The following is a 25,142-nucleotide window of genomic DNA, read 5'->3' as shown; positions in this document are numbered from 1 at the left end:
CTTCGCGGACAGCGTCGAACGTTGATAACCGTCCTTGCTGGTCAAACCCGAATACATCAAAATAAAACAAGAAGTGGGCGTGGCAGTATAGACCGAACATTGATTCTTAGCCAATCAACGAACAACGCACGCGGGCCAATGCATACAGACGACCTTATGCATATCCACCTAAGTATCCACCTAACTAGTGCAATAAGAAAGCTGCTGCGCAGTTACCGCGAGCAGCTGCGCGGCGGACCGCAGCGTTATGCCGTGGCAGCAGACGACGCGCCGATGGGCACCGTGCATACGTTAGGAGCCGCCACAGTCGCGCGCTGCCTCCAGCGCCACTGCGGCCACGACAGCAGAATTGGCGGGATAAGGGAGTAGACGACGCAGGCGGCGGCAAGCCACTGCGCCGTGCTTTGGTGCTTCGCTTGAGGCGTTTTAGGGGCGAAGCTCCTTAAGGCGGCACCCGTTCGTCCCTCGTAGTCGTAGTCGTTGTGAGTAACCAGTCTTACGCTTTGACCTCCAAGGTGGTGCCGGTGGGAGATTTTTCCTGTGCGTTGTTGAACAATAAAAAATTCGCAGCGTTAGCTAAAAGCCGACTTCTTCTGTCTCTCATTCCCATTAGCAGCCATTCTTTACCTCCAAGGTAGTGCCTGGTGAGATTTTTCCTGTGCGTGATTAAACAATAAAAATTTTGTTCAAAACGCCGTTGATTGATGAAATAAACCAACGAAAGACGCCAGATGTTCTGTAAAAGCAAAACGAAAGAACGCCAGATGTTTCTAAAGCAAAACGAAAAGGCGCCAGCTGCTTAACGAAAGACGCCAGATGTTTTCTAAAGCAATGGTTTTCTAAACAATGAAAATTCACAGCGTACATGTAAAATTAAAGTGAGCTGCAAGTCGTCATAACTCATCGAACCTTTAGTATAAACGCGCCCGATCTCACGTCGGTGATGATGTACTGGGCAGAATTCACGGAAGATTCACGGTTTACCGATGAACCTCCGCAGCTTCGCCCACTCATCATCATTCACTCCGTGGATATGCTGTGATTTTTCTTTCTGGCTTGCTTTCAAAATACGTCAAATTGTTAGCAGCTGTCAGACAACGTAGCGTTGTTGCGTGTGCTTGTTTTCGCCAGACCTCGTGTATCCTCAGGCGAACGCGGCAACATAAAATGCATGAGCTGGGGGAAGACAAACGGAGGTGACGAGCCCAATGAGCGAAACTGCGCACGTGTAACGCGGGCCGCCTAGCTCACTAAACAGTCACAGCTTATCACCCTCGGGCTAACGCGGCAGCGAACTCAGCGGCAGCTTGAAACTAGCGATACCAGCAATTGCACTGTCACGGCCGCTGAATGAAAAAACGCTTTCCATCTGTGGGAACCTGTAGCGCTCAGGAAATATCGGTGGATTGTATACTAGATGCTCCTCTTCGTTTGACTTGGAATTTCCTACAAAGTGCGTGCTGCATATTTTGCTGTACGGCTCGGGTGTCCAATTAGACCTATATCGTTGCTGTAGTGCAATGTAGCATCCATAAATTCTCACTCGCAAGGAAAAAAAATACCCCATCTATTCACAAAACAAATTTTTGTCTTTGAACGAGTGCGATCCACCGTTCACGCTTATTCCGTTCATATTCTCTAAATTGAAACCGGTAAAAACGCGTGCCCGGAGAATTACTGTAGGTGTTACTGCACCCAACAACGCAGCAATTATTCCTGGAGTTCGGCATTCCTACGAACAGCGCAACCGACACAAAATGAACTGCCCGCGAAAATACCTGCCGCCGTCACAGCGGGAGCGTGGAGCGAGCAAGGGTGCAATGGCGGAGCTATGTTTTATGCTGTATTATTCTTATCGTCCACCACCTGCGGCTGACTGATCGCGTTGATAACGAGGACGGACCGTCGCTCTGGTCACTAGCCAAGCGCGAAAAGCACGAACAGTAGAGTCATCGTAAAAGGCATCGTTCCTCGATTTCACCCCATTGCGAGCACGTGAGAGCATCCCGCCAAATCTGCGGTTCTTTCCGCTAGGGACACCTTCGCTCGGGCAGCGGAGTCGCGTCTGCACGGAGCCTATAGTGGCGCAAGACGGAACTGCAGCGCCGCTAGTTCTCGCGACCGCCGTTCGGACCACCCTCTTCCGCTGGCGGAGATACGGAGCTTTGAAACTGAGTTTGTTCTAGTAACGTTGCTCAGGCTAGCACGAGAGGTTGACGCGCTGCTCTGGCAGGCGGCTTCTCGTTCGCGTGCTCGACTGCTGCCCTTTGCGTAATAGTTGTAGCGCCGCTGGCAAGCGTACTCGATCGGTCCTGCGGATTCCTCTTACGGCCTGCAAGCCCGTGACTGTCGTACTGTGCGGCATCTTGGGTTAATAAACCCGTGTTGTTTGTTGACATCCTGCCTCGAGTGCCTTTTCTGCGCCGTGCTGGAGAGTCGACGAACCCGGCCGTAGCGTATTGTTCGCTGCGGCAGAGGAGAACGTCGCGACCCTTGCCGGTCGCCTCGTCGGGTAAGTGTCTCGCAAACCTATCTCCACAACTTTTGATGTGGGTCGTTGGAAGCGCCACGTCTAATATGATCGTGCCTTCAACAAAGCGATCATGCAACAGTACACTGCAAAATGAAGTTAAATAAAGGCAAATTTACAGGCATTTAGGTTCAATTCATCCAAACCTCAATGTAGCTTGCTCTTTGTTAGCCCCTAGTCGATACGAATAGCAAGAACAAGTGGTGCACACAATTTTGTACATATGTAGCGTCCCGAAAAGTTAAGCTATGAGGAGGCGGGGGAGCGGCTCTGCTCACCGTCCGTCGTGGACGCACATGTATGCTCTTATCTAAGGATAATTATATCTGCTGACCTTGAGCACACGGAGGAGCCTGTCCTGGCAAGCCAGAACGGGCACCAGGGCCCTGAGCTTGTCGACTGGCAGCATGATCATGTCGTTGATGCGGCCGCTCGACAGATAGTAGTTCTTGTCCTGGCACTCGAAGTAGTGGCTGTACACGTATTCACCGCACACCGCCAGGTCGTTGCCGCACACGCTCCTGCGAAGACGGAAAGGAGAGCCGTTGCCCAATGCTGCTCTCCGACGCTGTGCACTACCCATGCGCAAACATCGCGATACGGGAGGTTAGGTGTGGCAAGAGCGCAAGAAACACACAGCCACAAAGTTTGCGAGGCGAGCGCCCGCGTTGGCCGCTTTGCTGGCTCACACGGTATCTTGAATGGACGAAATGTCATTCCCGCCCTCATTGCACCTAGGCTAGTGCTGTATGGGAGGGGCAAAGCGACCTGAGAAAGCACGCGGAGCCCGGTCGTGTAACCCTCCTTTTTCATTTTCTTGTGCTGCCCTCTCCCGTTTAGCTAGGTGGGCGGAGCTTCGCGGGCTGTTCCGGGACAGCTGTGCTCGCTAGAAAACGAGCCTACGAGATCGAAAGGCGTGCGGAGGACCTACCACGGCCGGGCTAGACCGCACGAGCGTGCGCGTGCGGCCTAGCCCGGCCGTGATCCTACTACAGCATTTCGCGACTTTCCCGTAAGGGGAAGGGCGAATGCGCCGTGAGAAAAGCGGCCCTGCTTGCAGGCTAATAGAAGCCCATGTGGACCGTCGCTTCAAGGATGGCCTCAGAGCGCCATCACGCGGTTTTCACTCTCTTGCGCTATACGTCATGCGAGCTGTCGTGTGTCACTACGAGGATGGCAAATCGCCGAATAGGAAACGCCGCTGTAGCCACCGTTTCGTTCTTGTGAATAGGTTGGCTCCAGAAACATATCGTTTCGAACGATTACCGATGACTTGATCTTACCCTGCTCTTGCGGCTTCTTTAGGCCACTACATGGAGAAAAACGACGGGACTTTGAGGGCGGCAGGTCAGAAATGTTTCATCGAAACAGCTCGGTCGTACAGCACGACCGATGGGCGACCGATGTCTGATGTTCGAGCGGCCGAATGTCCTCACTGCAGTGACCCGCTCGAATCGTATCCCCACAGCCGATCACATTACGGCGAACCTTCTAATGCCAGCACGAACGGGCAGACACTTTCCGGTACTGCGGTCACGGCAGCATAAGAATGGAAGCTTGAGCGCGTTGGTATGCCTTCATCTTGGTTGAAACAGCGCTCACGAAACGACGACCAAGTAAAAAAAAACACAGGACAGGCACTGACTCGCAACTAAAGTTTATTAGGAAAATCACGCATATATACAGGCTGTCCCACCTAACTTGAGCCATGACTTTGAAAATGAAAGGCACTTCAGAGGCAAATTGAACCAAACGTATACTACTCGCACTAGCCTATAGATACTCGGGCTATTTTTTTATTTTCCGCTAAACTAATTAGTTAATTCTTTTATTACTTAACTTTTTAAGTATTGGCTGAAAACCCAAAATATGGACACTGAGCTGTAGAGCACTTTTAGAAACCACGGACTGAATTGTTTCCTGTACGATACGTCTCGCGGTGTCATTTTTTCCGCGTTGTAAAGACAGCCTGCGAAATTTGAAAAGAGGCCACGTGACGGACCGCGAGCGCACTGCTATAGTGCTGCTCTCAAGCGTGCAACCGGTGAACGAGGTCACCTGCGGCTGCCACGGGGCAGCGACAGGGTGCTTTGAAAGTGGCCGATCTTTGGGCGTTCGTCTTTCGTTGAATGAAACATTTATTTGCGAAACAGTGTTCCGAGCTATCCCCGATATCAGCGTAAGGTGAAAGTATCATTTTTAAATTTCGTGCCAAATTCTCCGCACGTTACGTCACGAATTTCAATGTGTATGTTTGGCATTTTGGCGACCTTATCTCAAATAAAATTTCCTGAAACTTGGTATGCTAAGTCTATGGCCCTATATCAGATGACACTGTACTTCACTTTCACCGATCAGGAACTACTTATGACCACGCAGACGCCGTCGAAATCTATGACGTCACGGCGTTTGGTGCGGAAACTTGACGGTAGCGCCGCAACCGACATTTTTTTTCGTGCGTTTTCTCGCTTACACAGCGTCTTTACGCGGTATGAGGTGTGTTTTCGGTATTGTGAAACGTTAATTTACGAATACTCGGAAAACCGTTTTCCTCTTAAGTGTCCCTTTAGTTATGGTTCATGTAAAGGTTCTTGGGAAACTATGAACGGCCCCGCAGCGCGCAATCAAACGAAAAATGGCAGGCGCACCTTGAAGATATCGGAAGGCAATCGATTGGTACTACGAAACAGCTGCTTGGCCACCTTGTAGCGATGCGGTTTTGGCCGCGGGTTTACTGCTGTTGGTCACCGCGCGCCAGGGGGGCCCTAGTGCCGCTATTCACGAGCGACACGTGGAGGAAGCCTCGCTCGGTCGTTGGCTCTGGGCCGACGACGTAATGCTGACGTCGTGCTTGTGGTAACCAAAACACAGTAGCCGCCGTGAGGGGCGTAGGCTCACGGACTGCACAGGTCATGCGCTCTGTTTTTTTTATTTTACATCGCGCTCCCCCTGGTGGTGCCAGTTACCACACTTGCTCTTTCCTTAACACAACAGATTAACATAATATAAGCAGTTACCGTACCAATGCACCGGACGGCGTTCCTTAGTGCTCCGACGAAGCCGAGGTGTGGATGGAGGAGGGTAACAATCGGTGCGTGTTGACGTTATGGTATCCCTGGCCTTCAGTTGATAGGGCTCGCCGGATGGTAGCACTTGACCCTCCAAGCATGTCGGTACTTCGGGTAAACACTGTCAGTTGTGTCACCGGTCCCCGAGGATAATGTCGAACATAGGCGTAACTACCAGGGGGGGAGGCAAGGGGGCGCTAGCACCGCCCCTCCCCTAAGAAAATGTTAGAGGGGCGGAGGCCCCCACCCGGCCCACTTCTGACAGGGGTCATTATCGGCTGCAGAGTGGAAAACTAACAAGTGAGGGAAAGTTTTACTTGAACGCAGCAATAACATAACTATGTAAAAAGTTTCCCTCAGTTGAGCTGTGACGACTGTCCTCCGTGTGCCATGACCACGTATTGTAGGCTCTCTGCGGTGCGGGCTGCCTATTCCACGCTTTCGCTCCTTGCGCTCGAGCATTGCAGAGGAGGCTATCACTCAGCAGGGGCTCAGCAGGCAGCAGCAGCAGTCTGTCATGATTTTATTTTGTTCGAACTGTCCTGAAATTTACATAATCGGCGACGTAAACGCGGGCGGGAGCCAGTAAATGTTTTAAAGCCGGATGAAAGGCTCTCCTTTTTCAGGAAATTTTGTTTCTTTCTTTCAAAACGAATAGCATCGCCACTGCTTCATATCCAACTGCTGTGAGTTGATGAGTGTGCAGAAGTGTCGAGTACTTTAGTTGTGGCGATACAGGAGAGCTAAAAAAGATTCCCACTTTAGTCTTCGATTAGCCTGCTTCACAAGTTGCTTATCATATGGTAGCCTGCAGTGATCGCGGCGGCTTGTAACAAGGCAGTGGACTCAGCCCATTGAGAAGCCCAGCTTCAAGTTTGCCCTGTAGCTTGATCTACCTCGCCTGGAGATGATCAGCGTCCCCGGTTTTCTGGACTAAGAAGGCTGCTCACCTGCGAAGGAAGGTGTCTCTTTCTAATAATGGTTATTTCTCTCTCTACCTCTCTGTTAGCAACGATGAATTCACAGAGAGTTGTATACGCGCAAGAACACCTCAACGTCGTTATACTACAACTGAAAGTATCTGTTATACACATATGAATCCATCTCGCCCGCTGCTATAAGCAGCCGATGCCAATGTGATTGGTGGGCAGCATTCTTGAATTACGTTCAGAATGAGGCACTGTCTGGCTATTCCAAAAAAAAAATCGTTATTGTTCAGCACAGTAATGCACTGCTTACTGTGCACACTTCATTTTAACGCCGCCAGTTTTCGCAGACTTGTGACGTCGCGTAACATGGAGGCGATTTTACTGCACACCGAATTTTTTTGACGAATAGCGAAGAACCAATGTCGAACAATACGCCGTATTGAAGATAGTTTTTTTTAACACGAAAGTGTTTTATGCCGGGGTCCACCAAGACTTTAGTGACGTATTTCCGTCACGGAAATGACGTCGAAAAAATGTACGCGATCAGATGGCAAAGAAAAAAAGTTCCGTCAACGGGCATCGAACCCACGACCGCTGGGTCCGCAACAACAGATGCCGGGCGCGCTATCCACTGCGCCACGGTCACAGACTCTAGAAGCTTTACAAACGCGCCTTTTATATCTACCACTCTCCCGGTCGGCGGGGTGGTGTTGCCATCCGGGAGCGGCAAAGTGGAGTAATTCATCATTACTGTGGCTTCCGCGATTAGTACCAGCAACGCGTTACACGTTCGTCCCATTCGGCGCGTTTTCAATAGAAGTGCAATTTTGTCAATGCCTTAACACACCGCGAGGTGGCGACCTTAACGCAAGTGTCGTAAAAGCGTCGGCCTCGTTTATAGCCTCGTTCATAGCATCACGCTAATCAAACCAAAAATAGCTCTGCGACGCGCATCTGCCTCACCTGGCTGTCACACCGCGTTCCCCGCGTACGCGCTCACCCCGAGAAAAATTGCGGCCGGGCTACCGGAGTGGCACGACGCCCTTTGCGTTTCCCTCTAGTGTGGCCGCGGCGTTCAATCACATGTTAACATGCCGCAGGATGGCGACCAAGTTCTGCGTCCAATATGCGACGCTCTTCTGGCTATCACAACTCGTTCAAGATTACGCTTTCACCGTTAACTACTACAGCTACCACAAGCGTTTCTTTAATCATTGAACATGGACGTTAGGCGTCGGCATGGAGATGTACCACCAAGCATCAAAGTGCGTGTATCCGCGTTAAACGGTGCTATAGCTGTCAGACATCAGTATACATTGTGCAAGCTCTCTTATATCAATTTACAGTAAACATTCAGTTACTTCTATAGGGCACGTTTTACTTTCGTGTTATTCCGATTCCTATGACGGAGGGATCAACCATGTTTTTTTTACGTAGTCATGCGTATAAGTGGTAATTACGTGGTGCATCACTAACGCGTCATTTGTTGCGTCGTGATACGAGCAGGTGCTGTGAGCATGACCCAGAAAATTTCGACCAATCATTAACAGCTAACGAACCATACGGAAGGAAACAATGCGGGGCAGTTTGACGTTATAATTGCCCACATTTTTTCAAAGAAAATTTGAGCTTGCACAGCTTACGTAGGATATTTACTTGAAGTAGCCAGAGGGAAGCAATAAAGAGCCACTTTACCGTTTACCTTTTCACCCCCCTCCCAAGCTGGGAAAAGTAGGCGGGCAAAGAACCACACCTAGCATATAAATTCGTAGTCATTTACAATCTCATAGTATGCAGAACTAGTTCAATGTGGTTTCTGTAAATAATAATCGACTGAACTTGGTCTTCTTCTTTAGAAAGTCTTTATATTAGACGGCTCTAACAGTAAACAAATTGGCACTCGGCTTATCCTGAAGTAGAGCACTGCACGGGCCCGGGCCCGGCCCGGCCCGCAGGCCGGGCTGGGCCGTCCGAAGCGTTTTCCGGGGGGCCCGGGCCGGGCTCGAGCTTGAAATTGCGGGCCTAGGCCGGGCCCGGGCTTGAAGCCGCGGGCCTGGGCCGGACTCGGGCCCGCTCATTAAAAGGCCTAAGTCGAGCCTTCGAGCACACGCGAACGTTGTGCATTGCATGGTCTGAGGCATTCTGCACGAAGCTGAAGTGACACGTGCAAAGAAATGACTCTTAGTAAAGCTTAGCAAAGAAAATAGAAAAACAGTTGAAGTTGTATTTTCTTCTTTTCCACAAAATCTAACAGGGTTTCCGCGTGAGGAAAAATGAATTATAAAAAAACTGCTCTACAAGCAATTTCCCTGTTACCATTTTTGCGATGACACTCGAGACTATTACGTTATTATAACGCAAATGTTAACGGTATATATCTATACTGGTGAGTTTATTTTATGCTGTATGCTCATGAGTCGTGCTGACAAGGTAAATACATGTGCACCAATGTAAAAATAACAGCACTAACGATGGGCCAAATCGCGGTTGTTCCCACGGGAGCAATAAAGATTTCGCTCTTTTATTTGAGGTTGAGACATACAGTACAATCTGTAAGTAAATACAGATATTTGATGCTCGCGTTCTTCGTTGCGTCTATAGAGGTGTAGACCGAATTATATGTGGCTATCATTCCAGTCGAATTGCTGATGTTAAGGCATGTGTAATATTATATCACCTCCTTAGCGTCATATTAACTTTTGCAGTGAGGAAATCGAAGGGACATACGTTGTCCACACATCGTAAGTTCGTTACTGTCTTGCTCGAGGCGCACACCTGAACCATCTTCCGTGACGACGTTAGGGTATGAACGATTAATATTTCATCTGCTTTTGGTGGCTGTTCACCATATATAACGTTAACGTTCTTTTATCTTGCTGCAACAAATTAATAAGCAGGAGCCTCTTTTAAAATAATTGTGTAAATAATGTTTCCAACGCGAGGGTAGAAAAGAGCATTCAAGAAAATGTCCCGGGTTTTCCTTCTTTATGCTTTTTCATGTTAGTTGTACACTGTTTTTAAATAAATTTTGTTGTTTTGTTTATTTTCACTATACTGTTATTGCAATGACTTGCCATGTGCCATATAGGCAACATTTCATTTGGTATTACGTGCCAAAACCACGATAGGATTACATGGCACGCTGTAGTGGGGACCGGATTAATTTCGACCACCTGGAGTTCTCTAACGCGCACCTAAAGATAAGTACACGGGTGTTCTTGCATTTCGCCAACGTCAGAATACGGCGTCCGTGGCCGCGGGAATCGCACCCGCGTCCTAATTTTTAACAGCGAAACAGCTTGACCGCTGAGCTACTACCGCCGCCAAAGCAATTCGATGCATGTACACTCCGGATTTTCCGTCCGATCGCCCGCTACAAAGCGCAAGGCATCATTAGTAATCATCATCAACAAGTAACATCCTCTAGCGGGACCGGGCCGGGCCTGGCCATGAACAAGCGCGCCCTGGATAAGTTTAGTAATGAACGCCCGGGTCCGGGTCCGGGGCCGGGCTCGGGCTGGGTTCGGTCATGTACGTCCGGGCCCGGACCGGGCCCGGGCTTGGAACCACGGGCCCGGGCTGTGCTCGGGCTTCATAAAACGGAAAAATCAGGCCCGTGCAGTGCTCTATTCTGAAGACTTGTGCGAAGTACCTTGCTTTGTCAGCCACATGTTTTGTTTAATAAGTGAGTGAGTAATAACTGAATGTACTAGAGCCATAGCAGGTTCTTCATGCTCACCGTATTTACAGCGCCAAACTGAGACTGCGAAGTTTGCAGGTGGAATGCTCAGATAAAAAAACAGGTTAAAGGTGGCTGTATTTTTTAAACTTGGCGGTAAAACTTCCAAAATATTATTAAACACTGCTGTGCTCTCACGTTATAGGGCGGCCCAGCCTGCACAATCTCTTTGTGTAGATTCGTCCCTGATTTCAGACGTCGCTATCGATATAAAAAGTCGCGTCAAATTGAGAGCAAATATAGTTCTCTCTCTCGATATATATATATATATATATATATGCGTGTGTGCGTGTGTGTGTGTGGCGGACAGTGCGAGCGACGGCAACCCCCCACTCGCGAACGAGTTGGTACGCCACTGATGCCAAATGTTGTTCCGAGCGTGAGGTAGACGGTTTGGAGTAGTGACGGTTGTGCTGGTCGGCCATCAAGTGTGCCCATGTAAGGCCACAGTTGATGTCGCCATTGTCGCCCATCATCTAATTGTAGCTCCATTGGTGAATTGTGCTACCTGGTGAATACAGCGGGAATCCAGCTCGGAGATGGTCGAAAATTCCTGGTGAATACTCGGCCTCCTGGTTGTGCTGGCACCCTCGGTTTCGCTCCTTAATCTTACATCAGGGCTGGGCAAAGATACTTTGAAATTGTATCGCGATACGATACAAGATACTCAGGCAAGAAGTATTGGAGATACAGATACAAGATACTACCGCAATAATTGTATCCGATACGATACTTGCCAATTGTATCTTAAGATACTTCGATACCTTCGCAAATTTGTTATTAGAGACCCGCATAACGTAGTAGCGACCGCCTATGCACGAAAAGGTTTGCTTGAAAATGTCTTTAATGTGACCAATTTCGTCTAATTTTAATGAAATGTCTGTTAATATCTCAAAAGTTTTGTCCTTCTTGCTCAAAATGCATTAGTTTACTTCCGACAGAACTCAATGGGGTTTGTTTTGGCTGTTTAACAGGACAGCTCTTCACTGACAGCGGCTCTTGCTTGTCATTTTTGTAATTGAAGGGAGTCGCTGCTCAGCTTGCCGACCAGCTAGGGGTCGCCATATAATCACAGGAACTTCAATAAGAAGCCTTCGCACAATGGCGCAAATACCGGTGTGGAGTTTTACGTTGTCCATAAAAGGCCGTCTACGCAATACCGAATCACCGGTGTACAGTAGCAACAACGTTGCTAGCTAGATTTTTCGTGTAACATTGTGTACACTTAAAGCTCATAAAACTGCAGTGACTTTTCATATTCTACTTATCTGCTGGCGTAAAGCGTTCGTTATCAATATATTCACTAACGTACAATCTTTTAACTTTTTTTTTCAACGACAGAACATGTGCACCCCAGAAGTGCCTAATACCTATTGTATTGTCATGTAGTGGGGACGATGAAGAAGGCGGCAGTCACTCTGGTAGAGACGAAGCAGCTCATTGGGCAAACTTGTGCCCAGAAAACAAAGTAACTCATAGTACAAGCAAGGCACGCTGTACACCGATAGCGCCAATAAAAGTCGTCGGCCTTCGGTATTCTCATCATCGGCGGAAGCGTGGTCTTTTATACATCAGCGATCGAACCTTCCAGCGTTACCGCTGGTGCTCGCGTAAGCTCCCGAATGAACTAGAGTGCTCGCGCCTTGCGCATAATTTTAATAATAAGTGTTGCGGTTTTGCATCACAAAACCACAATGCGATTATGATGGACGGCGTTGTGGAGGGCTCTGGAAATTTTGACCACCTGGGGTTATTTAACGTGCACCTAAATCGCAGCACATGGGCCTCAATTTTCGCCTCCATCAAAAATGCCACCGCCGCGGCCGGGCCTCGATAGACAGCAGGAAGAAAAAGTTAGGGTGCACGAAGATATTTTCTGTTAGGTAAACGCTTTCTCTATTAGATCTAGCATCGGTACTAGTGGTGCTACAATTAGTATCTTATTTGCACGTAAGTCAATCGCATGTAAGTCTAACTTACATCCACAGGATCCTTCAAATCGCTGATGTGTGAACGCCACGAGACGCAAAGCAACCCTATGCTTCAGATTTCGTAACGAAGTACCACGCAGGAGAGCGGCATCAGAATATGCGCGATAATCGCCGCATGCTTTGTGGTACGCGGCACTGGACAGTGGATAAGGGTAAGTGCCATGGCACTGGCACAAGTAAAAAGAAAAAAAATCCAGAAAAACATCTAGGCACGTGAGCTAAGCATAGACGTTCGTTCTTGTTCTGTCGAGACTGCGTGAGCGCTGTCATGTTACTCTGCTCAACCAAAACGGACGCGCACGCACTCATCGCCTGCCCTCACTGGTGGACTCTGCCAGAAAGATAGAATTATGTCACAGCCCTTAGTTTTGTTCAGGCGGTTTAGTGGCACCAGTACCAGCTTGAGAAGTGGAGTTCAGCAAGCTATTAGTAATTGTTTCGTAGGGTGGTGTTCCTATAGGAGTATCTTGTATCTTAAGATACACGATACATTATTGAATGTATCGGAAATACAGTAACAGATACTCATCTTGCGAGACGTATCGCGATACAGATACAAGATACCCCAAGAGTATCTAAGATAGTATCTAAGATACATGTATCTTCGATACTGCCCAGCACTGATCGTACTACATCTTCTGAGCGAGTTGTTTCTAGAGGACTGTTTTAGATGCGAAGCAGCTTATGGCGTAGCCCAATCCGGTGGTGTGCGGCGCGACCACCCTTACTGCGCATGCGCAAGCCCTCTCCACACACCTCCTCTCCACTCCCACTCCCCCTCCTCGTTTAGATAAAAGGCTCGAGTTAGGTCGTACACAGGATCAGTCACTGCGCCGGCTGCGCCGGTGTCATGAGTTCCAACGTCGTCGTCAGCGCCAGTTGCAGTAATACCTTAACGCCTGCCGAGATCGCGGAGCAGCGGAAGGCCCGACGCGCAACGTAAACGCCGGAAAGCAGACCTCGAGCTCCGGGCTAGGGAAGCGCAGCGCAAACAGCCACGTCGGCGGGAAACTGCTACGGATGAAACGCGGGTTCGACATGCCGAAACGCTGCGTCGCATCGCCTCATGGTCCCCTTTAGAGGGAGGTGGTGGTATTTTTTTTTTAGGTCGAGCCGTAGCAGATCCAGTGGAGTCCCGAGCCTCTGTCCCATGAACAGCTCGGATGTTCAACACCCGGTGACCTCGTGGGATGTCGACCTATACGATTACAGAATTGGGGCAGGAAGGCCGCCTGGGCCAACTTTCTGTAGCGTTACTTTCATAGTTTGAACTGCTCCCTCCGCAGCAGGGTGATGGGGCAAGAGCTTCACGCCGTTCTTCAATAATATCTCGTACGCTTCGCTCACGAATGCATTGTCTGATGCCACCATGTCTGGGGGGCCCTGATCCGTATACACGCAATTGTACGTTCAGTTGAGGGTTATGAAATGAAAAAAACTTCAATCCATTGTAAATACACATCAACTGCAATGAAAAAATACGAATTCCTGTAAGGTCCCTCATAGTCCGCGTGGAGTTTTGACGCCCTGTCAGGGAACGGCCACAGCATCATAGGCACTTAACTTGATTGTCTCTGTTGTTGTTGACAGACGAAGCACTCTTGAACTATGGCTACGATGTCGCTGTCTAACGACGTGCATCACACATAACTTCGGGCGATGGATTTCATTTTTGTGACACCAGGGTGACTGTCATGTACTAACTTGAGGACCCCTCCTTGGAGGCTGTAGGGTACCACAACACGGTCTCCTCAGAGCACAAAGTCCTGAAACACAATGAATCGAGTCACGTCACCCCCCCCCCTCTGATGTCAAGTCTAGAACAACACCAGCCCATAAATCGTGTAGAAGAACTGAAAGCCGGGCCAGTTGGTTTCAGTTCCTGAGCATAATGAAACACAGCGAAACCACCACGCAGACTAAGACAAGAGGGACAAACCACTGTTGTATTTGCCTAATATTGGGAGGCAGCCCTCCACTTCGGAGGAGCTTTAATTGGAAAATCCCGCGGCGAAAAGGAGGAAGGAGTCTGCTTAACTGGGCTGGTTGGTACATGATTAAGGCGAGAGGAAACAGCGCCAAATACGGGACGGAGAAGAACGACAGACACAAGCGCTGAACTGTTCACGAGGTATCCCACAGACTGAAAAAGGTTGCTGGTAAGATTGGTGTACGCGTTGTATTTAGTGCAAAAAACAAACTTGCAGCGCTGCGCCGAAAAGTGAACAAAGGTGGCAAGAATTATATGTGTGAGAAGAAGCACAGAAAGCACTTTGTCGAATGTAGGAAAGCTGTAGTATACAGGATTCATTTACGTGCGGAAGTTGCTACATCGGCCAAACCGGCCGATGCATTGGAGTGACATACCCATAGGGCCAATGGGGACATTTTTCCGCTTCCGGCGACGGTGGCGGTGCCTGGGAGCGGTGGTACTTGACTGGATTTCTAAAATATGCTGGAGGCGAGCCAATCCGAAAGGAAAAAATCCAATATTGCCGCGCCCGTTCGCGGTCGCTTGCTCGCCCGTCGTGCCGCCGGCCCCGCGGCCGCGACGTCGGTTCGAGCGTTTGCGCACTATAATTGCTACTGCACTGTCTTCCCTCTTTATTGCCGATATACGTACGTAACGTGTGTACTTGTTTTTCTGCTTAGTTGCAGCATCTGCAGTAGCATGGCGAATGGTGGCGAGCGGCGCCGTCGCGGCTGCATAGCAGCCGCTTTCGGCGCTCGCTCGAGAAGCAAAAAGCGCATATAACTTTCTTCACATGACATTTTATTGAAGAAAACGTCAATTGCTGCACGTTTAGGCAATATTTGGGCTATAATATCAGTAATAACCACAAATGAAAACGAAAAAGATTCGAAATACTGCTGTGGTAAACCACAGGTATTATGCGTACATCGAGCACGCGTACAATATAAATAGGATACGAAAACGCATAATACAATCACATAATCAGGCTAAGCATATAAAGAAATGCTATATCAGCATAAATAAGTGTACACATACGAATTGTACAGATTATGATTAACAGCATGAAGCGGAACATTTCCGCGCATTGAAATATATCATAACAAAACAAGTTGTTCGAATGGTTGGCTCACGCTGTACAAAAGATAGTGACGCAACGCAAGTCGAAGAAAACAAGGGGTACAGGAAAAACATCTTTTCCTGTACTTATTTTTTTCCCCGCGTTGTGTCATTGCCTTTTGCACATATACACACACACATACTTTTGCGCATAAGTACACAGAAAGTGCACCGAACAGTCACACCCTTCGGCTCATGTGGACGAACCCATGGAGCATAAGTAGATCGACGTCATAAAATGCTGCAGTGCTACAGCATATTATTTTGTAAAAGCAGTGAGACAAATCTACCATTTGGCTCAGCTATCCCTGATTATGTTTTTCTCCAGGTAAATGCGTTGCAGGCAAGCTAACGTGATGTGAACAGGACACGAAATGCTTTAATTTTCAGGTAATAAAGGGAGAACAACACAACAAAGAGTGGTCTAGACTCAGTTGCAGAGGTGACCTTTAAAATTTGCGGAAACATTGTGGTTGTGACTGGTGCACAACAGGAATGATCACAGGTCATTAGTTGAGTTCGAAGTTGTGCGAAATAATCAATGTAACATGAAATATACACGAATATAAGCATCTTATCAAAGAAATAAGTAGAGTAAAGTGCAAAATTGAATGCAGCTTCCCTATTATTTTTCTACCAAGTACCATGTTGGATCCACCACAATGTCAGAAGATTTTCTGAGCAGTACTTAAATTGCAGATGGGGAACGCTGCATAGTTTCATTGTGTCACCAACTAGAACTGCATCCCTTTTCATTCGTTGGTTCAGGAAGTGGAATGTCAGAGTTTGTATAGTTTAGTTAAACAAGAAACACAGTTGCTCTACACAAACAGTACATTGTGAATAGTTTCAGTGAGTATGGATGCACGCTTCTATTTCAAACTAACAAGCATGTCAACCGAGTCGCACTTTCTGCACACGCCCCTCGAATCCTCACAGAGCTGAGCGCTTCATCAATGTATCTTACTGCACTCTTTTATGTTACTGCACTCTTTTAGTTACCTTATGTCACTTTATGCCACTCAATTTACATTATATGGGACAACGCTCGGGTAACGTATGGTCCCTCACCCATACGATACCCAGGGCTTCGCCCACTCGTTATGATTCATTTCGTGGAGATGCGTGAATTTTTCTTTCTTGTTGTTCGCAAGTTCTTTTTAAAGAACCTTTTTGAGTGCACGATCCACGTGGTCCGCATCCAGGGAGAGCATGTGGATCAAGCCCGAAGCGAGTGAGTACGGAAGCCTATAGGTGGTCCGAGCTTTCTGTAAGTGCTTTCTTCTGTCTCTTTGCCTCTGGGAGTCGCTGCTGCTCAGGGAGCCAGGTGGCCACGGTGCCGTTGCAGTCTTTTATTGCAGCTCGGCACCAGACGTTGTCGCACCGTCAGTTAAATACGATGGGCGCCGATCGCTGGTTAATCTGTTGTGCGTAGCGAGCGGAGTAGGGCCACCTCACAGAGCTGATCTCGACTCGCGGCTGCATCTTCTGAGCCTATTCTGAGTGGCGGTTGGATGCTGGTTGTTGTCGAGCGACTCGTTAGGCCTAAGGCTCTGCAGAGCGGCCTGTCACACGTGGGACACAACCTGATGCATCGTGGCGTTGAGGTGTTCCACTCTGCTTCCCTCATTGTATATTGCGATGCACGAACTACACTCTAAGAAAAAAAAGTCAAAAGAGGGCCGCGGCACCGTGACTCTCTTCGGGTGTCCATTTGACTCGTTAGGTAGAAGCAGAAAAATAGTTAGCATTTCTGAAGGAGTAAAATAACAGCGCAGAGACAAACGAGCGCCATACACGCCGCACATATCACGCATTTGCCGTTCGGCGCCTCCGCCCTCTCAGTCTGCTCGGTCTTTTGGAATGCGGGTTGCGTGGCTAGTAGTTTTGTGTTCGAGCAAAAAAACTGCGCATCTTCGGTGGCGGTGACGCCAGGCTCCGTGCTCGAAGTGACGCTTGGAGAGCGGAATATTCGTGCAGCTGCGCACATGGACGACGTGCGCCCGTTAATGGTGAGGTTGCTTCTTTCGTAAGTACCAATTATACAGCTTTAGCTGAGCGTCTGCAGCAGGTCTGCGGAAGTAGGCTGCCAAGCATTTCCAACAGCAGCCTGCGTCCGCGGGGCTGTTGTGGATGCCCAACTAAAACTGTCAGTTAACGAGTTGATGCCGTTATGCGCATTCCTGTACGAGATCCCATAAAATGAGGGATAAAAACAATTATCAAGGGACATTGTTTGCTGATCGCACATTGCGTCTGCACTGCTGAAGGTACAAGATGTCGTTTGAGATGCGCTTTAGTCTACTTCATAATTACATTTCCATCGACATTGCATGTTCAGCATGCGCCCTCGCATGGGAACGTAAAAAAAGTCTTTGTACAAAACACTTAGACGAGGGATATATAGTGTTTTATTGCGATAGCAATTATATGGACAGTCTCGGCTGGTCTTGGCTGCCGCCGTCGTGCACCCTATATGTATAAGTATATATATATATATATATATATATATATATATATATATATATATATATATATATATATATATATATATATATATATATATATAAAGTTCCCAAAGAGAAATAATTCAGAAAAATGCTTCCGAAGCGCGGAATAGAACCAACGACCTCTCTCTCCGCAGCGCGTGGCGCTAAGCTCTACGCCACAAGGCGCAGATCCTTCAGGTAGCTAACGGCGAGCGTTATATAGACACCATTTACGACTGGCAGGACTCAGCGACGACAGGCGCTTATAAGCGTTTCTTCATTACCAGCGAGATGGCGCGAGATCGCCAGCTCGCTCGCTTCTTCTAATATTTGCGCAGGAAGAACCTTGCCCTTCCGCTGTCTGCTCGCGCGAGCGTCCATCACGGGCCGGTTTTCTTGCTATCGCATTCATTGCTTCGCCCTTGAAGCAAAACTGCGACTTTTTTGCTGGTCTAAAGACGGAACTTTATAATGCAGATATGGTACGATGTTTCCAGCGCGTACGCGGTGGTCACTTAAGTTGGACACCCTTCGCCGGTAAGGTGAAATGCTCGAGACTTTCGACGGCACTCGTTGTCGCGGCTGCCGCCGTGCCCTCTTTTCCCTCGTTTCTGTTTTCTGTTCTCTTGGTTTGCCTACATCTGCGATGACGTTTGACGCTATAACAGAATCGACTGAGTGTACGTGACTGTGGGGTCAATATGCGGTAATTCCAGCATATGACATGTCTCATCTCCACGTAGGCGGCGTCCGCGCGCGCTGGGTGTCGTGCGGGCGCTGGTGCTCGCATGTGTTTGTTGGAGTATTTAAGGATGGGTTACGTGTGTAAAACAGGTGTTCAGTAACAGCTCACGACGTGCCCCTGACTGCCGGAGGATGCGCTTGGGTGTTGGAATATGCCAGCGCAAAGCCAGGCTTATTCTGAAACCAAATTTTGAAGCGGTTTCTCATAAAAGAAGTGTTTTCATTCGTGCATAGCCAGTGCCTATTGCGAAACGAAGTTACTGCACTCTTTTATGTGAAAAAAGTTGTTTTCGTTGCGAAATTATTTAAGACGAGACACACGTGTCACATGTGGGTACAGTAACGGTGTGCTGAACAATGGCTTGCCTTACATACAAATAATCGGTGAGTGTTGGTTATAGCGAAAAACCCGGATCGCTTCGCCCGCCTCTTCACTCCAGTTGACAGCCACACTCGGGGAAACGAAGGTGTCTCTATGGTCTGGCGCCTCACCACTCGTGATCGGAAAATAAACAGCGGCGCTCGCCCTGTCAACAAGGCAGTCGGCTCTGCATTTCCTTTGGTTGGTCACCACGTAGGAAAAGAGGTGAGTGGCACCCACACTGTTACGTTGGCAGCAGAGACGCCGCCGGAGACATGAACATGTCGGTGTCACCAGGCAGAAGACAAGCGTTTATTGTGCGCTTCTAACTTATATCATGAAAGGAGGGGAAGGGGGCAAAGAGGGTACACGGCAAGAGAGAATGGGCATGCAAGTTCTGTCTTGCGTCCACTTCGGCAAACGCTGGCGTTGCAACACACACAATGGTGTCTAAACTAATTTCGTTTGTTACTTAAAAGAGGCTCACATCATCTTGGGCTGCAAATTTGTCGCCAACTGACGTGTTACAAAAGCTACTATTTGCAAGTTGTGTTTTACACGATAACGGCAAAAAACTTGCCTCCTTACCATGCCTGTTTGCATTTGTTGTTTTGTTGTGAGCCTTCATTACGTCAGTGTAAATCCCTTATTGTGTAGGTGTTGCAAATTCTTACTGCAATTTCGTTTTCTCATCATAATATCACCTTCTGCTTTTCAGACACAATTTTTCATGGCTGCTCACGGTCAACAGGAGCGCCAACTTAGCAAGTCACAAGTCTGATGCCTCCAGCCGTCACCACTTTTATTGCGATAGCAATTATATGGACAGTCTCGGCTGGTGTTTGCCGCCGTCACATGTATACCACACACACACACACACACACACACACACACACACATATACATATATATATATATATATATATATATATATATATATATATATATATATATATATATATATATATATATATATATATATATATATATATATATATATTTATATATATATATATATATATAGATATATAGATATATATATATATATATATATATATGTATGTATGTACCAAAGAAAAATAATTCAAAGAAAAGTCATAGTTCGCCGCAAGGGCGAAGCAATGAATACGATAGCAAGAAAAGCGGCCCGTGATGGACGCGCCGCTACGCTGCAGAAACATTTACGGGCCCCGGCAGCAACTACCGCGCGAGCAGACAGCGGAAGGGCAAGGTTCTCCCTTCGCAAATGTTAAAAGAAGCGAGCGAGATGGCCGACGACTTTTAAATGCGCCCGTTGCGCTCCTCGCGCCATCTTGCTGGTAATGAAGAAACGCTTATAAGCGCCTGCCGTCTCTGTGTACTGCGGTAAAGGGTGTGTATAGAACGCTCGCCATTAGCTACCTCAAGGATCTGCGTTTTGGGGCGTAGTGGTGAGCGCCACGTGCTGCAGAGCGAGAGGTCACTGGTTCGATTCCGCGCTTCGGAAGCATTTTTCTGAATTATTTTTTGGGGGACTTATATATATAGATATACATACTTATACATATACGGTGCATGACGGCGGCGGCAACAACCAGCCGAGACTGTTCATATAATTGCTATCGCAACAAAATGCTTCCGAAGCGCGGAATCGAACCAGCGACCTCCCGGTCCGCAACGCGCGTGGTGCTAACCGCTACGCCAGAAAGCGCAGATCCTTCAGGTAGCTAATCTGAAGCTAACCGCAGATCCTTCAGGTAGCGCAGATCCTTCAGGACTCAGAGACGGCAGACGCTTATAGGCGTTTCTTCATTACCAGTGACTGTCGCGAGTAGCGCAACGGGCGCACTTAAAAGTCGTCGGCCAGCTCGCTTGCCTGGTCGCGCGGTAGTTGCTGCCGGGGGGGGGGGGGGGGATTTAGATGTTCCTGCAGCTATGGCAGCGCGTGCATCACGGGCCGCTTTTCTTGCTATCGCATTCATTGCTTCGCCCTTGCGGCGAAACTGTGACTTTCTTTATTTATTCGTGATCATAAGGAACAAATATGGAAACATGATGCCGATTTCGGCTGTTTATTTTGCACCATATGACACTATGCACATCATTGTCACACATTTTAGTTGGCTTTACTCATACAAGCATGTAAATAAGGAATACCTGAACGGCTTAATTATAAATCACAGACCATATTTTCGCGCTTTCTCGAATACTCTGCTGGAAAAGGCGCGTTGTTCTCACGAGTTTCAATAAATTAATGATAAAATTTAACTATTCTTTTTTTCTAGTCGCTGGGCACGATGGAAAATATTATTGGACTTGCTTAAAATGAATACTTAGCAATTTCCAACAGTAGTCGCGCAAAAGTAGAAAATGGGTCAATACAGTCACTTAAAATAGTTGTGAAATCGCTTGACGTTTCGGAGTGTCATTGGACCCCCTTAGGAGTGTTACCGGCAAGAGTCGTCTGATTCCCTCATAAGTGGTAATGTGATCCTTCGGATAAGAGTCATTCTACTCTGCCTAGAGGGTCAGGGTACTCTCCTAGAGCACCCCGAATCTGACCCACCAAGAGAGCCGCCGTGACTCTTTAAAGAGAGTCGTATACGTGGCAAGCCAGAACTCTCCAAAAGGAGTCGCCTATGCTCTCTTTTTCTTATAGTGTAAGAAAAGCAACGTCTGTTCACTTGAACTTGGCTGGCGCCTCGGTCGCCGCCGATGTCCTTGCTAGCTGTACTGAATATCGTACCACGTGGGCGATGCGCCCGTAGCATGCTTCTCTTTGTCCTACGGCACTGTTACGTCGAGAGTATTTTGAGTGTACGCAGCGGGAGTGATGTAGCCGGCGGCTGGCTGTCTTCTGCTCATCGTCTTCGCCGCTGGCCAGGAATGCGGTCGAGACATCTCGGGCAGTACGCATGCCTGTGACCTGCAGTTCCCTTCAAACCAGTGTCCTCGTGAGCGCTGCTCGTAATCAGACGACATGTCCGCGCGAGTGACGCTGTATCGCGCCGACTGCCACGTTGCCTTTGCGGGTTCGGGACTGATGCCAAGTCGTCGAGCCAGTGCAGCGGTGTCGACCAGCGGCAGTATCGATGTGCACGGACATTCTTTAGGGACATTTACGCCACCTGTTTGCTTTTCGTAGAGCTTGTGTAGCTGTTTGTTTTTAAGCTTTTTACCGGGGTATGTGTTGATTTAAGGTTGTGAGGATGTGGGGGTGCTGTTACACCCTATAAGGGCGTTTGCACCTCATGGCGCAAGCGTGTCTTGCGGATTAGTCGCAGTTAGCCTTAAGAGCCGCCAAGCGAGAGGTGGTGCTGCGCTCGCGCGATGTAGGCTTAGCCAGGTGGCTCCAGCAGCGACACCTGGTGAGGCGAGGATAGGCGGCCGTGCGGCGAACAGCAGCGAGTCTCCTTTTTGGGCTTTGGCAGCGTACGTGGCCGGAGGACTACCGGCGCGGTCCATGGTGCTGCGACTGGGGCCGCGTTTCTAGTGGCCAGCTGAGGATACGGGCCGTGGTATCCCACCGCTGTCACCGTTGTGACAGCGGTGGGTGTCGTGCCCTGAGCATTCATCACGAAGAGTTGAAGAGAGAAAAGACTCTATGTACATCTATTTACATCGTTCGATCTCAGTCAGCATGTCTGCCAGCACGACGTATACCCCTGTCACACAGGACAACGCCGCTAGTGTCTTTCACACGCTGTCACACGGGAATGCTTAGTGACACTCGCTGCAAAGTGCACTTGCCGGCGAGTGCGTTCGCCAACCTCACTTCGCCGAGACGGAGTGTGTAGCCTCGGTAGCAGTAGCTCGAGAACAAGTCAGTTATTATCCGAGTTTGAGTTCATAGCATTTGTTAAACTATCGTTTTCGTTATTAGGAATATTGTTATGCATTAAAGCATACTATACCACAAAAAACTACTTTGCTATTCAGGTTCTCAGGCAGTTTACAGCCACGGCCGCCAGGGGCATGCCGAGCACACGCCGTGCAATGGCCGCATCCACCGCATTTGTACCTAAAGTTTATTTTAAAGGCTGCTTATAGCTACAATACACTACTTCTTAAGAAACATTGCCTGAAATAACAAATATCTGCTGTTCTACTTAGTTAACCATCGCCATTGCCATCATTTCCAAAGTACACTTCCCTTTCTCGTGTAGCAGCACGCCGCCAAAGTGACATTCTGGTGGCGTAAGTGCACTCGCTCAAAATGACACTAAACTTGCCAGTGTGACCGAGGTAGTAGTCGGCTGGGGCGACTCCCCAAACAACGGACTGGCACGGCCTTAAATCGGGTACCAGTCCATTGTGATGTGGCCTTTTCGTTGGTTGCAGGTGTTGGCCTTTTTTTTGGTTGCAGGGGTTGGCCTTTTCGTTGGTTGCAGCTGTTGGGCTTTTCGTTGGTTGCAGGTGTTGGCCTTTTTGTTGGTTGCAGGGGCTGGCCTTTTCGTTGGTTGCAGGTGTTCGACTTTTCGTTGGTCGCAGGTGTTCGGAGCGCCATTGTCCGTCCCCTCCATCTCCCTCAGGAATGCTGCTCTCAGTCGCTGGGCAGCGTGGAAGAACGACGACCGACGTCAGTTGTCCGGGCCGGCTGGGCGAAGACTCCGTTTTCCAGTATCCTTCTTTGTTGGAAAGTCGGCGACACTGTGGCCTTTGTGCTGAGGCACAACAGCACCCGCTCCGCCAGATAATGCATCAGGAGGTTGAGTTGTTTTATGCAGCTCGGCTGGATCGATGTCAACGATGTTCCGGTCAGGGTTCTTGCTTTCCCGAAGGGCCTTGTCAAACTGGAAGGCTTCTCCAAGGACAGGACTCTGCGCATGACTCCAGTGAAAGTGGTCGACAAGCTCCAAGAACCGACCTTTGTCAGCCACACACAATGCGACAAGCCCCACGTGCACGCCACCCTGATCGCCAGACCCAAGTTTCTACAAAAAATTCTCCTGACTGGCGATATATATAAACCGCGTAAGCACAAAAAAAAAACAATGTGCACACCAATATGGTCAAGTACCCAGTAACTCTCTCAAATGTAATTCCATTTGTGAACCAAGCGAACATTATAATCAAGCTAAACAAGCAAACCGCAGAGCTCCCGACAACGAGGAAGTCAGTGAGAAATTTCTCTACGCACTACACTGTAACACAACTGCGTGAATAATACGCTACACAATTATTATATAAAGCTAGAAAAGAAATTAAACAGTTGCTACTTTATTCCTGACGCTCAATTTGCGACTCAAGTACAAAACAGATCGCTTTTCTCCACTGTGGTCCGTCTGATCTAGCCCTGCTCCTAAACCGTGTTCGCTCTCGTCACACTGAATAATGAAACGCCTTGCAGAATTCAGCGCCCTCTAAACGGGTTTCTCACTAAATGCGTGTCAGTTTGTGAAAAGCGGCCTCCTTAGCGTCCCACTGAATGTTCACAGGTTTGGTCCTGCGCACGCTAAAACATAATCTCAAACGTTACCATTTTCCCCACGAGTAAGTCACACCCTGACTGTCTCGCAAGCTCTTTCACAACAGTTTCAGCTGCGTCTTATAACTGTCTGAAAAAGTGTATAGATCTAACCTCAATGTTCGGTAAAGCGTAATGCTCAGCTCAAGTGATCACACGATCCATAAGCATCCAATTAAAATTAACAAAGTAAAGTGAATAAACGTGGCACACTAACATGCTCGTTTGGTTAATGTCACCTCCTCATGTCAGCCCCTCTGATAAAGAACGCATTGGGTTCTGTTGGGCGCTTTATCTACAATCCTCGTATTCATAGAGCGCTGTAACATTAACACACACATTGACCGTACGCCACATCCCTAGAAGCTACAGTCCTCTAAACGCGCGTCCGAACCTAAATTGTTACGAAGAACAACAAGCAAAGAAAATAACACTCGATGCCGTACACATCCGGAGTACCTGACAAAATCTGCGTTAATTTCGCGCTGAAACAACTGCCTGAAATGCGTGTCCATTCTGGCAGTGGTCCACGAAAAGAGCAACATTCTGTTTAACATGAACCCTTCGAAAACCGTTTTGATTTTTACTCTAAAACCTTCCTCAATATTTGCAACTTTCAGCTACGGTGGCGCCGCCACGCGGCAACCGGTGAAAGCCGCGTTCCGGTGATAGAACGAAAACTTGCCTGGTGACAATGTGCGGGCTGTGCTTCGTCGTCGGTGTGTCCTGCAACTTGTTGTGCGTGTGGCCAGTG

At 48.4% G+C, this 25,142-nt stretch overlaps 1 protein-coding gene across 1 annotated transcript in view; it reads right to left on the bottom strand.

The window, feature by feature from the left end:
• LOC119381037 (Bardet-Biedl syndrome 7 protein homolog) overlaps positions 1–25,142 on the bottom strand; it is a 793,778-nt gene that overhangs the window by 628,705 nt on the left and 139,931 nt on the right. The window contains exon 5 of the mRNA XM_049412187.1: positions 2,865–3,051. Coding sequence (XP_049268144.1) covers positions 2,865–3,051 — 187 coding nt within the window. The remainder of the gene's footprint in view (positions 1–2,864; positions 3,052–25,142) is intronic.

This window comes from Rhipicephalus sanguineus, chromosome 2 (assembly GCF_013339695.2).
Source record: "Rhipicephalus sanguineus isolate Rsan-2018 chromosome 2, BIME_Rsan_1.4, whole genome shotgun sequence".
Taxonomy (NCBI): domain Eukaryota; kingdom Metazoa; phylum Arthropoda; class Arachnida; order Ixodida; family Ixodidae; genus Rhipicephalus; species Rhipicephalus sanguineus.
The sequence above is the reverse complement of the archived record's forward strand: the minus strand, read 5'-3'. Positions and strand labels throughout refer to the sequence as shown.